The following is a 14,139-nucleotide window of genomic DNA, read 5'->3' as shown; positions in this document are numbered from 1 at the left end:
AAGGCAACACAGTAGTGCAGGAGGGTCTTGGGTTTGGCTCCACAGGTCGACTGGGGCCTTTCTATGTGGAGATTGCATGCTCTCCCTTTGTCAAAGTCTGTCTAGGATCAAAACACAGACATATATACTCCACACTTGGCTGGGTTACAGAACAAACCCGTCACTTCCCCCAAGGCTTTTCATCAAGCAGTGTTAACTTTAACGTATGCCCTTCCATGTGTCACCTCTCCTGCATTTGAACCGGCTCTCTTTCTTTCTTCTTTTGACAGAATTGTCAGCAATAGCGTGATGCGGCGATGCAGTGTTTGTGTATGGTATATCAGAAATTTATATCAAACTCAAAACCAGTTGGTGCCACAGCAATCACCAGAGCACGGCTGCAGCTGACCCATGAAACAGTTGTAGAAATACACTGCTTGGCAGGCAATGCCTAAGACCAAAAAAGAGCCAACCACACCAACCATACAAGCCAACAAAGGTACTATTGTTTTCCAAAGTAACTTCACTTGAAATCACCTGACTGTTCAATTTAGTCATATCTCTCAGGGACAGCTTAACAAAAAGCAGCATTAACAAACAGCAATTTTACTTTGACAGCATGTAGGCAGAGCAGTGAGACTGTTTATTTATATAGACGACTCTGAATGTTCTTGCTTTGAGCACCAACTAAACACAGCATGCAGCAACATTTTGTTAGCAGCAAGTGTTGCATCAAAACTCCCAACTTTCCACTTGTATTGAAGTATGAAAAAAAACAACTTGTGTCCTCAGCGTTGACTCCAATAAATTCTAGCCAAGCAACAATTAACACTGAAATCCAAGCAGCTCAACTGGTTGACCCTGAAGCAACACCAGAGATACTGCTATTGATGAGCGTTGGTTTTGTCATGTAAATATTTGAAACTTGTGAAATAAAAGGGAAATGAATCACAGTGCATCATCTTACCTTTTTTTGAGTAAGACCTTAGTGAACCCATGATAAAAACTGGAATATTTAAATGAATACACAGCATTGCCGTGGGCACACTAAGTCAATACGTTAGGCAACCAGGCCTACCTGTGGGAGTCTAAATGGGGTCTCTGCATGGCTGATTTGAGGACAAGAGCATCTGACCGAATGGTCTTTTGTGGAGAGGTCTTAGGGCTGGTGTCAGAGTCCCCACTTTCATCATCCACCTCTCCCATTGCTTTAACATAGCTACTGCTTCGCATCCGCCGACATGGGATCTCGTCATCCTTCTCACCTGGGTATCCACTCCACTCATCTTGGGGCACCTGTGGAAGATGGCACACCTACATTTAATACAATACAGACATTTATAACAATTAGGTCGAAGTAGTCCAGGATATTACTTGTTATTCCTGCAAGTCTGTGATAAAACGATGATGAGTACTATAGCAATATTTAGCCATGTACAAAATATACAGCTTTGACAGGGTTGTGTAAATGAAAGATATTCGCAAATACAGCTTGAAAATTACCCATATAAGTGTGAAAAGTGTATCAGCTATGTGTTTTTTAACCTAAATGGAAAAATCAAGTAAAGGAATTGTGTATCACAGTGATGCCAAGGATGTTATCATTGAAAATATAAAGTTGTGAGACCGTAACATAAAGCAAATTTTTTAATAATTATAAAGATTTATCCAAGTGGTTTCACAGCAGTGTACAAACGTTGGTCTCCACCTGTACCTAATTTTGGGCTGATTAAGAAATAATAACTGGTTACTTTGTTACGTGGACTTGTTCAACTGCTTGTTAACATAAATATACAATCAGCCAACTCAGTGCAGTTCGGTGTATTTAGGCATGAAATGTCCTATTGGAGTTCAAACTGAGCTTCAGGAAGAAAGGTGATTTAAGTGACATTGAACATGGTCATATATTGGGATTTTTTTCCCACATAAACATATATAGAGATATGAGAAATAGTCATGATTTAACAAGAAGGGCAATTACTTTTACACACAGGACCAACTTTTTTCCCTTAATCAATTAAATCATAAAAACTGCATTTTGTATTTACTCTGGTTATCTTTGTCTAATATTAAAATGTGTTTGTTTGATCTGAAACACATAAGTGTGACAAATAAAACTAGGAAATCAGGAAGAGGGCAAACGCTTGTTCACACTGCTTTTTTTCCATTCATAAATGTTTAGGTAGCCCAAAACTCCCCAGCCCATCACTAAATTACGGAGTGAAAGTCATTATCACATTTCTTAGAAGTAAAGTAAAATGGCACTTTACATCCGCACGGTCAACATTCAGTTGAATGGACAGGGTTCAGCATCCTTTTTAGCAAATCGCTCATAATGCAAATCAAAATGTGGCCATATTTAAAGGATTTTTGGGAAGCAAATGAACACATTTGGCAAGGAATCAGTATGTATTTTTATGCACGCACAGAAAAGGCAGCCTGAGGCTTGGGCTGTAACTTTTAAGTCAGCATACTGTCATCACTGTAGTATTACTAATACAAAAACATACATGCTCTTCAATTAGCTTTGACTGTCAGCCAAATAAACACAAAATAAGCTTTTGGCATACTGCAGCTCAGAATAAGTTGTAAGGCAAATGTGATTAAAAACGACAAAAATAATGAACACTCATGTACAGTCATGTGAAAAAGAAAGGCTGACAGTATTCTATGCAGTCCTGTGAAAAACAAACTACACCCCATGAACCAGTAGCTTGTGGCACCACCGTTAGCAGCAGTAATCGGTGAAGTAATTGTATTCTGTATGACTTTATCAGTCTCTCACATCGTTGTGAAGGAATTTTGGCCGACGCATCTTTACAGTTTTGCTTCAGTGCAAGCAAATGCTTATGTACAGCTCTCTTAATGTCCCGCCACCGCATTTCAATCAGACTGAGGTCTGGATTTTAACCAGAATATTGCAACACCTTGTTTCTTTTCTTTTTCCATCATTATGCTGTAGATTTGCTGGTGCACTTGGGAACATGGGGACATCCACCGCTAGGAATATTATGCCATTGTGTTAACACACACCTGAATGCTCCAGACCAGCAGAACTTCTGCTTTAACAAAGGTGGTCCCACTTGCTGATGATCAGTTAATTAAGTGCATTCGATTAGCAGCACTTGGCTGCTACTTACCGTACACCCCTGATTTCTATGGAAGCAGAAAGGCTGTACTCTTTCATGTGACTGTATGTATTAGATGCTCATAGCCATAACATTATATATATGTAGCATAAATTGGTTTCAGTGTTTCAATTATAAGTACAATAAACAGGGACTTTGCTTAACACAGCAGCATCAAGATTAGCATAGTGAGTAAGTGATTCCGTTCTAATTACTCTACACTGTGCTGTGCAGTGCTGCAGATGTCTACACATAATAATTGCGCTGATTTAGTGATTTTGATAGAACAGAAATTATAGAGTATATCAAGTTCAACTCTTCAAAAATGATTACTTGTTATTGTTGGGTTGAATACACAGTGTATGTTTGAGCTTACAGTATCAGATTGATACTATTAAAAACAATGTTCATGGGTTCTTCAATTGCACCCTGGTTTAATTCTTATGAAGATGGACAGCTACAGTGGCCATGTGTCACCAGTGTTGGTCAAGTTACTTGAAAAAAGTACTCAGTAACTAATTACTGATTACTTCCCCCCAAAAGTAATCCCGTTACTTTACTGATTACTTATTTTCAAAAGTAATTAATTACTTAGTTACTTAGTTACTTTTTAAAAACACGATTTACAACCTGAAGCGATAGATCTTTCAGCCCAATTCTACTTTTTCTGCATAATCCATCATACAAAATGTAATCAAATGGAAAAGTGTCTTTTTAAAACTTTTATAATTTTATTAATTTTAATCTTTTAACTTTATGCATCAAGCAAAAATTTAATTATATGCAACATTCTCTGACTGGAAGAAATTTGTTTAACATTTAAACCTATTTTCTGCACATTCCAGCACATAAAATATTTTTTTTTTGTGTTTACACTCACTCTTTCAAATAGATGCAAGTAAAACACAGCAGAAAATAAATAAAATCAAAGACTAGCGGTCCTTTTGTTCTATTTTCACCTGTAAAGCAGGAGTTGGGTAGGCGGAGGTTTACCCTGGTGCAGGTGTGCCGCAGCGGTCAGTGGAAGGATACGGCAGTTTCTCTGTGAATTTCCCATTACGTGGTAGCACTCGGAGCTTGCTTGGAAGTTTAGGGGTTTTTTTCGCTGTAAAAAGATGTTTTCTTCCCACGCACAATGCTAATGGACGCTAATGTTTTTGTCACTTTTTATGGAATCAAACTCAAAATAAGGTCAGTACTTCCACGCTTTAAACGCTGCACGCTCATACTCTCTCCCGTACTCAATATATGATCCATTGTTGATCTGCACACAGCTGTTGTCACGACCGTCGCACTCGCGTACGTCACTGTCATGAGACATTCTCGCAAAAAAATCACGGTTTTAGTAACGCAGTAACGCAGCATTCCTACGGGAAAGTAACGGTAATCTAATTACCGTTTTTGCAATAGTAATCCCTTACTTTACTCGTTACTTGAAAAAAGTAATCGGATTACAGTAACACATTACCATCTCTGTGTGTCACACACTGATTCTGCTAACAGCGTATTGATCAGGCATGTAGCAAGTACAGCAGTGTTAGTGTGTGGTGCAGCTAGCAGTAGTCCCAGTGGACAGGCCAGTCTTAGCTCCTGGAACAACAAGCCCAGGCGCAGGACTGTTCTTCATGCTCTGCCAGTTACTCACTTTAGCCAGTCATACAGTGTGGCTGTTTCTCTGCCACAAGTGCTGAACTGCTCTCACAGAAAAGAAAGTGGCTCACACCCCTTTTTTTCTCCTGGAGGTGGAATAATGCTTTCTCTATCACTTCCATTCTCGCTGTCTGTTCTTGCTGCCCATCTCTTCATCTCTTCCCCTCATAATCTTTTTCTTTAGCACCCAATATCCTCTCTTACTCGACAGCCCTTGTGCTCAGTGGCGACAGGTGAGGGACTCAACAGCATAAGGCACTTAAATAAAGCTTTTTTCTTCTGTATGGAAGGTGGCACATAGTAAAAAGTAGGAGGATTTACAGATGATTAAAGCAGAACCAACTGGGCTTCATCATCCTTAGTGTAAAGTATTCTGCTCAGATGTATTCCTCAACTGTTTTTGCAGTCAACATAAAACGCGTTCTGAATCTTTTAAACCATATGCTACGATTTGAAGCCAAAACACAATGAATTTCTTTTGCGCAGCATGTCTCACTGCCTCAGCACTAAACTCCACAACAGCACGTAGGAAAACGAGAGATGATTGTTCGGTTACCTAATATTGTGATATAAGATAACATTTTGTGCATTATCATCTAAAAAAATGAAGGCAGTAGGTACGTTGCAAACCTGCGTAACCTCATAAGTTAACATGGGAAAAAAAAAAGACCCATCAGCAAAAAGTGTAACACAGGCTAATACATTTTCCATTCCCACATGCATAGAATAAAATGCCTGGAAACTAAATTAATCAGCCTTAAAGACAGCAATAAAGTAAAAGATTCATTTTCCTCCTAATGCACAACCATTGATTGTCTGGGGCTGCTGTTAACAAGGCAGTCATCACTCATGGAAGCAGTGCGCTACCTCATTAGCATTACCTTATTTCTGTGTTCATTTGATGCCATACCTGAAAGAACTTGTTCAGCTGTGCCTCTGAGGCAGCTAGACAGATGAGCTGCTTTACACCATCATTAGTTACTACTACACTGTGGGCACTTTGTACAAAAATAACCCTGGGATAAAACATCTTCTCAATGCAGAAAGTAATTCCATAACGCCATGTACCAGATGTGAAACTGCATCTAGTGAAAAACAACACTGACCTGTTGGATGTGGTAGAACAATTTCTAGCTCGTAAATGTGTGGGTCCTGTAATTTTGTGCCTGAGTAAGCCAGTTATTTTTTGGCTTTTGAAATGGTGAGAGTGGACGCAGTCTATTTGAAGGTTTTTAAATGCAAAGGTAGCAGGATAACTATGATTTTAAAAAATATGGTGGGAAGGAGCCCTTCTTGTACTGAGACCATTTCTGATGAGGCTATGGTTAATAGTAGATTGAAGGACCGGGTCCATCGCTCAGGTCCTGTGTCAGGTCTTTGCTGAATTTCTTCTTATTTCTTAAGGACATGCCCTTCAGATACTATTCTGTTGCCTTCTACTTCTTGTTTCGTTACACTTTTCCAGTTTCATTAGGTTTTTAAGGGCAGATTAAACATCATCGGGAATCGGGTGTCCATTTTATGTCTCAGCGATTCATAGGTCAGTGTTAAGTGGTCAGTTACAAGGACAGGACTGAAAATGAGTGAAAAAACCACCAACGTCCAAAGAAAACTTTCCAAAGACCTTAAGAAAACCTGGAGATCTATTGCTCGAGATTGCTTTTAAAAATTACAAGAAGTGTAAAGAAACTAGAGGTGAATCAAGACTTTTGCACAGCACTGTATGCATTTTTCTTAATGGCTTAAAATGATATGTAGATTCAACTTCTAATATTCTTTGACATATGCTTCACCCTACCCTTGTTGGCTTAGATGGTCAGACTGAAGACGTGACACTTGCTAAAACAAGATTATGTCAGCTTCCCTAAGGCAGGCCTGTCCTCCTCCTCACAAGTGAACATTGACCTAAAGGACCCAGACATCAAAGAGATAAAATCAGATGGGCACCAAGAGCGTTCACCACAACGCCTTTACAGATCTCCGCTCATTGATTCCACTGAATAAGGCTCTCATTATGGACACGCTCAGTGCTGAATGTGCCCATGTGGCAGCTGCAGGGTCTCTGCCTGCTGACATATAAGCTTGTTAAATACCAGTGAGAGAGCCCCTCTATTGACAGAGACTACCCATTACACACAAATAACTGCAGTTTGTGTATCTGTGTGTAACTGTGCATTTCACACAGCATCAAAATGAATGAAGGGGATGCATATGGTACTCGGTAGAACTATTTATGGGTTTATATGAGTGCCGCTTCAAATTTGATGTCATGAGTAAAAAAACATGGGTAATTGTTGATTATAGTGCAAGCACATATTTCAGTTTGCAACTTTCTCATAATGGCTGTCATTGAAAGTGGCTTAAAGGAGTTGTCTATTTTCAAGATTGAGTGATATACAAGCACAACTGTAATATGGAAGCATAGCTTTAATAATGGCCAATCACTTCAGCTGTTCTCTTTCACATTACAGTCAAGCATTTCATAACATGATTGATCAAAGTCCAGGCCAGCTTTTCCCAAGATGTGCATACAACAAGCATCGTAATGCTAATGACGACCCATTGGAAATCTGTTTGGCATTTCAGAAACAACTGTTACCCATGTCACTGTTTTTATCATTATTTCCAATTCTTAAGTCACCTTCATTAAAAGCTACTTAAAGCAGGACTTTGAGCTTAATATTCTAATGCTGTAGCCTGTGAGTCACTGTGGATGAGAGCATTAGCTAAGTGCTTAGTATTAAAAATTAAAAGAAACTCAAAGATCGCTGAAACACTGAATACTTGACTTTTGACCGTTTTAGAAGAAGTCACTATCTGTAGCTTAACTGCTTTACTTTAGTCTCGTGACTCATGACAGTGTTACAGGCAAGCATGGGGCATAAAATCTGTGAATAAAGTAATGTCTCTTTCCAATCTGGTGAACCAGCTCCTACAGCAACTCAAGCCACACTATATGCTGTTTTTGCAGACACCACAGCCTTTGTGTTTCCTACACTGGAGTTCAGCTCAGTGGTTCTTCTCAGTGCTTTCCACCATGACATTGATTCAGTCAGGCGAGCTCTATATCTTAATAGACAATAGCTCCCTGAGGTGAGCACACAAAAGGGAATCCTGGTTAAATATATTGACTTCTCACACTTGTGGACACTGTAATTGCCCTCTGGAGGATGACAGAAAGAAAGGCAGACTCCAAATACCCTGCTGTCTAGATTCCTAATCGATCAATGCATTTTATCGAGAAGGGCAGTGTCGGAGATGAGTGGATATTGATCTTAGTTATTGTTTGTTGTATTATCTGATAGTTGGCGTTTCAAATATCTCCACATTTAATGGCCTTTCAGTCTATATTCAGACATTTTTTGTGGGCCTTTTCCAAAGAGTTGAGTATTAAACATTTAGAAGAACACAAAACTTGGAAGGAAACATCCTGTTATTGCTTCAAACTAAATTAAACAACTTCTGTGATTTCATTAATTCTGAAAGCAAAGGATGACTTATACGTGGACATAAACTAGCAGCTGATCAATGCCAGTCAGAATTGTTTGCATGGTATGGAATGAAATCAGTGTTTGTGTACCAGCCATAGCATATACACCGATGCACACAAAAACATGTATTTCAGTAGCTCAGTACAATACGCCACTAATCAAATTTGTCTGTACTTTAAGGACATATATTTCCAAAAAAAGGTACTACTAACCTGCAGGTAATGACATGTCCGCGATGACTTGAGGTCCGTGTACATCATGGGTTTCTCTAAATTAAGCGATGACTTCCTGTAGGCCTCTTTGGCCTGGCTGACTGTTAGAGTCGACCAGGAGCTCCTCTTCATGAACTTGCCCTCGGGTCCCATGGCCATACTCTCACACGCTGAGCACTTGACGTCATTGTTACTCTTTGAGGTCTTGAGTGACAGGTCTCCAAAGTGGTGGCTGTGCATGGAATCTGGGTGGTAGTGGCCGACATGTTCCCCATGGTGCCGTGACATGACACTGGGTGTGCGATAGGTGCTGTCACTATCCAGGTTGTCATCTGAGCTCCACCAGCCACCAGAGCGGTGCTTACGTTCTTTGCTCTTGCTCCTCTTGCTACCGTGTTTTGTGGAGTGGTGGCCATGATGGTGATAACCCCCTCCTACAATGTCACCTTTTGTGCCATTCATCTTGGACGATCCCTCCAGGGAGTGGGACTTGGTGAAGAGCTTTTGGACTGAATGAACAAGGTGTCGAATGCGGCCGGGACTCTCACTGCGTTGCTCGGTGGTGGTGGAGGTGCGCTGGTATTGTAGAGTGTGGAAGCCGTCACGGTGCAGTGGCAGTTGTTTCTCAAACTGGTCCAGGAGATTAGCAGGAAGGCGGTTGCTCTTGGTGCCAGCATGGTGGGAAGAGGCAGCTGCTGCAGCTGCTGCAGCCGCAACAGCTGGGGATGTGGCGGAGGCTGTGATGGCAGCGCAGTCGTCCCGTGTGGCTGAGTCATAATACTGAGAGCTGTAGTGCATTCTGGGGAAGGTGCTACTGGAGATGTGGTCAGATGCAGCAGCTGGGGGCATCATGACAGGGGACATCATCATGCAGTCGGAGTGGATGGAGCTGCGTGGTGAGTAGCGGTGGTGGAAGTCCATAGGGCAGCTCTCTGTGGGGCTGAGCAGGTAGGATGGGTGGCGGGAGTCAGCGCCATGGTGAGTGTGGATGTCATGGACGTGGGGATCATAGTCCAAGCCGTGGGGTAGAGGAATCTGATGTTGGGAGCGGCTGCCCGATAAGCCCTTCATGTTCCTGGATGGAGGGAGGCGTCTGCCTTCATTGAACTTTCGAGACAGAGACCAAGATGAAGTCTTCTGGTCTGTTTCAGAGAAGGAGAAAAAGAAGAGAAAGATTCTGTCAGATTGAGAGAGCATAGTGACACCTGACAGACGAATACTCTCACGGGGTGCTTCACAACCATCCTGCAATTCTAATTTACATCTAGACCAGTCCGTACCAAAACACTTCTAATTAAGTAAATACTCCTGCAAAGGCCAGACCATGTTACACAATAGGTTTTTACACTTTTACACTGATTGACACTTTCAGTAATGTGACGCTAACCTAAGTTAACCTCAGTAATGACTGCTTTTAATATAGTAGAAAAGCTAATGAAATATTTTTGTTCTACATGAAAAGTTGCACTTGTGTGTCAAATTTCATCTCATCTGAAAAGAACAGATGACAAAATACCCTGGAGGTTTTGAAGCTTAAAAATAGGAAATGTACTTGTGATGTATAATTCATCATAAATGACTGATTATCTCCTGCATATATGTTGAAATACACTCCTTTTTGCAACTGATTTTATTCTTCATCGTAAAGGTAGATGTCAGTAAAGGAGTTTCGCTTTTTAGAATATATAAAGAGAACAAGCATTTATTTCAGAGACATTGTTATCAGTTGGACCTGAAGACTCAATAATACACGGTTTATGGATAGATAACCATAAATTACAGTAGAGATTTTCTGCACTAACCAGATGTTTCCTTCTATATAACTATACTCTACAGAATCAAGGCTCCAGTTGTTTTCTCAAAATGTTTTTTACAAAAATTGTGAAGAAATCTAAAGCAAATGTAATCCCTTACTAGATATTATTGTCAAGTTGTCAAGTTAAAAACCTATCTTGCTTCATTTAATCCAATATAATACTTGTCTGTAAAAGAAGACTATGTTCCTAAACTCATCCCATATCCTTCCTGCAACTGCTTGGGCTGATTCAAACTCCTCTAAAATCTGTGATAAAAGCATTATTTCTCAAGCCCCGTGGTGGAGAACATTATTAGCTGTACACCTAATTATTTTGGAAGAGACGCGCACATCTTTGGGCGGTGATCACAAAGAGGGGCAAATTTTTCTTTACTTCAGAGAGATTTTTAAATGAGAAAATTTGGTAGCTTCTGTGTGTGAGGTTAAAAAGTTCAGCATAACTTCCAAAATCCCTTTGCTCTGTCAGTCCCAAGAACATGCTTCATGATGAAAGCTGTTCCAGCTCCCACGAGTTTTCCTCTATTGCGTTTATGTTGTACAATGCTGAAACAATATGTGCATATTCACCAATAGTTTATAACATTCAATGTTTGCTATGTTCAACACATAAAAATTAGGGGAAGGATTAAAGGTAAGATAAAAGTAGTCTATTCATTTCACTCACAACGATATTATTATGGCATGATAAAGGTTTGGTGGCAATGGTGCACTGGTTAGCACTTAATTGGTGATTCTTGGTCGAAAACATGAATGATTCTCTGTCTCTCTCTGTTAGCTGCATGCTAGGCAGATGACCTGCCAAAGGTGAACCCCACCTCTTACCCAGCATCAGCTCAGATAGGCTCCAGCCTGCCGGCACAAATGACACTGAATTGGATAAGCGATTAGAAAAATGGATGAGTGAAAAATTAGGGTTAACGCACCCAATGGGGTTGTGATGGTTTATTATTATTAGTTGTCTTATGCTGCATCTCATATTGCCATGAAGTGGTATCACAATTTTGCAACTTACTGGACGAATTATTGCAAACAATGTGCAACACTACCTTAGAAATATGAGCACTGTAAGCGTGTACAGGTGCTTCACAAAATACAGGGCTGCAAGCAGTGATGCAAGGCGAAGACCTATGCCATGGTAACTTGATTTAATTATGTTAAAAGCAGGGTTGTTGTCACAAAAAATAAATTAATCAAAGAAAGTGTTAGTGATTATTGCACTTCTATCATTGGTCAAATAATAATATGAACCTCAGGAATAGTTCAGAAGTCCACATACAGTGTCCAAGATCCTAATTCCTGTCTCGTGGTTTTGTCCCCAGTCTCTATGACAGATTTAGAAAATATAAAATACCTCCAAGAACTTGGTCTTGCTTGGTCTTAAGTCAATATATAAGGTTGGAGGTGGGTCACATGGTCCATACATAAACACAGAAAAAGTTAGAACTAAACTGGGTCTACACAGCATCACTGCTTTAACCGCAAAATGATCAAAATCATCCCAGCTGGACTGATACTGGTAGTACAACAGTCAAAAAAATGTAAAAGAAGTATAATAAAGGCTCAGGGGTGAGACCAGGTTATCCATTCATCAAAGGTTTTTGATGCTCAGCAGTTTAACAGTATCCTTTGATAAGACACTGAACCACCGGTTACTCTGGATGACAGGTAGGTGAATGAGAACATATTATAAAGTGCTTTGTAAAACGTAGCTCAGGTTAATAAAAGTGCAGACCTTTTACAGACAGATTGGATTTTTAGAATTTGCATTGCATGAAAAAGCAATGCAACAACTACTTTTGAATTTTGATTGTAATGATGCCAAATTCCATATTCATCAAAGAGTTTGCAGATTTTTGGTCTGGCTTTTTTAAACAGACTTTCCTCAAGCCTGAAATCCACAGCTTTAATTCTGGCTGATTGAACCTAACTTTAAGAGGTTTCTGAAGTTTTAACCCTCAAATTTTCTCTGCAGCTATACTTTCAGACTTTGTTTGTAAATCTGTACGTAATATAGTTTTACAGACTCTTTCAGTGATAAAGCTTTGAGGACACAATGTTTGTATGTTGCACTGTAGTTAATATAATATGATTAGCGGTGATGGGAATAACGGCGTTACAAGTAACAGCCAGTAGCGGTTTTAGATACGGGCGGTTGCCCGGGGTGGCATCTTGGTGGGGGGCGGCATCACGGGCATCGACAAAAAAAAAAAAAAATGCTTGTACTCATGCTGCCCCGACGTCAGCCAGCGCATATTGGGAATGGCATAGACACCGATCGGTTTTCTATCGCCAATTTGCTGGGAGTAAGGGCGCCCTTCGTTTACGAGGTGCACCTGCTGCTTGCGGCGCAGAGAGGAGAGGGCAGGGCGGCGGGGGATTTTCTGACCGGCTGGAGCAGCATCTAATAAACAACCCGCAAAGTAAAACAAAATAAAAATAAACCAACAAACACGAAAACACCAGACATTATGATACAGACTTATAATCTGCACTAATGTTTTTTTCGAAATTCTATACACGAAAAGTGAGCGCGAGAGCCCTCGGTGCGCCTGCTTGCTGCTGAAGTCAAAGTAAACTTTATTGTCATCTCTGCTACATACAGTCCAGTATATAGAGCAGGGGTCCCCAATCCGAGTCCACAAGGGCCGGTGTCCCTGCAGGTTTTAGATGTGTCCTTGATCCATCACAGCTGATTTAAATGGATAAATTACCTTCTCAACATGTCTTCAGTTCTCCAGAGGCCTGGTAATGAACTAATCATGTGATTCAGGTGTGTTGACCCAGGGTGAGATCTAAAACCTGCAGGGACACCGGCCCTCGTGGACTGGGATTGGGGACCCCTGATATAGAGAGACGAGACGACAAGGCTCCAGTTACAGCAGTGCAAGCAAACAAAAAATATATGTAAGAAGAGTCAGAAAATAAATATACACTTTAGGACCAGGGGTAAAGGGATCAATAACAATTTACAGTTTGATGATTTAAAGTCTCACACACAAGCCGTCAAAAGGGGACGGGGGGCTTGCTGCTTCCAAATAGAGCACATTTCATTTATAATCTTGTAAATCCAAGCCCATTATGTATTCATGATTTGAATCCTGGGTTGTGTGAAATCTCAGAAATGCACCCTAGACAAAGTGAATCTGTGAACTAAAGTGTAGGTGTGTTAGATCATGTTGTGGTGATCCTTGGGTTGAGATGGGTGTTCATACTGGAGTGCAAAATTAAAACCAATGGAAGATGGACAAGAAAAGTTCAAAGCCATCAGGTCCTCAGTTTAGAAAAAGAGAAAAGAAGAGGAAGAGAAACGAGCAAAAGATGCAGGTAAGCAGATGTGTCATTGATAATGGCAGGTCATCCTGAAACAATCAGAATCAGAATACTTTATTAATCCCCAAGGAAATTATGTGAGTTACAGAAGAAATGGTAAAAATAGCAACAGTAACAGACTAAACTCCAAACAATACATTATGTTACAGATTTTAATATTAATTAGTCATTGTCAGTTGTTGATGCGTACTGTTCTCATTGTATGACGAATTATGATGGCTGTTTGGTAGCCGTTTGCATACTATGCATACTCTCTCTCTCTTCATATGTGTGTGTGTGTGTGTGTGTGTGTGTGTGTGTGTGTGTGTGTACAACAATTTTATGTTAATGTACAATCCTTAATACGTTTTGTGTGTGTGTGTGTGTGGTGGTGGTGGTGGGGGGGCGCCAGAGGGAGTGTTCGCCCAGGGCGCCAAACTGGCTAGGACCGCCACTGGTGTTACTAACTGCGTTACTTTTTCCAGTAACGAGTAATCTAACTAATCACTATTCCTATCGTTACAACACTGTTACAGTTACTAACAAGAAAATAC

At 40.4% G+C, this 14,139-nt stretch overlaps 1 protein-coding gene and 1 long non-coding RNA gene across 6 annotated transcripts in view; one reads left to right on the top strand and one right to left on the bottom strand.

The window, feature by feature from the left end:
* dlgap2b (discs, large (Drosophila) homolog-associated protein 2b) overlaps positions 1-14,139 on the bottom strand; it is a 121,194-nt gene that overhangs the window by 40,787 nt on the left and 66,268 nt on the right. For all 5 annotated transcript variants that reach the window (XM_076874009.1, XM_076874010.1, XM_076874011.1 and 2 more), the window contains 2 exons: positions 8,461-9,602; positions 1,058-1,275 (listed from right to left, as the gene is read on the bottom strand). In XM_076874009.1, coding sequence (XP_076730124.1) covers positions 1,058-1,275; positions 8,461-9,602 — 1,360 coding nt within the window. The remainder of the gene's footprint in view (positions 1-1,057; positions 1,276-8,460; positions 9,603-14,139) is intronic.
* The window catches only part of LOC143412640 (uncharacterized), a 39,245-nt gene that overhangs the window by 17,931 nt on the left and 7,175 nt on the right, over positions 1-14,139 (top strand). The gene's annotated exons all lie outside the window — the stretch shown is intronic.

Source organism: Maylandia zebra, linkage group LG15, assembly GCF_041146795.1.
Source record: "Maylandia zebra isolate NMK-2024a linkage group LG15, Mzebra_GT3a, whole genome shotgun sequence".
Classification (NCBI taxonomy): Eukaryota; Metazoa; Chordata; class Actinopteri; order Cichliformes; family Cichlidae; genus Maylandia; species Maylandia zebra.
This window is presented reverse-complemented; position numbering and strand designations above follow the sequence as displayed.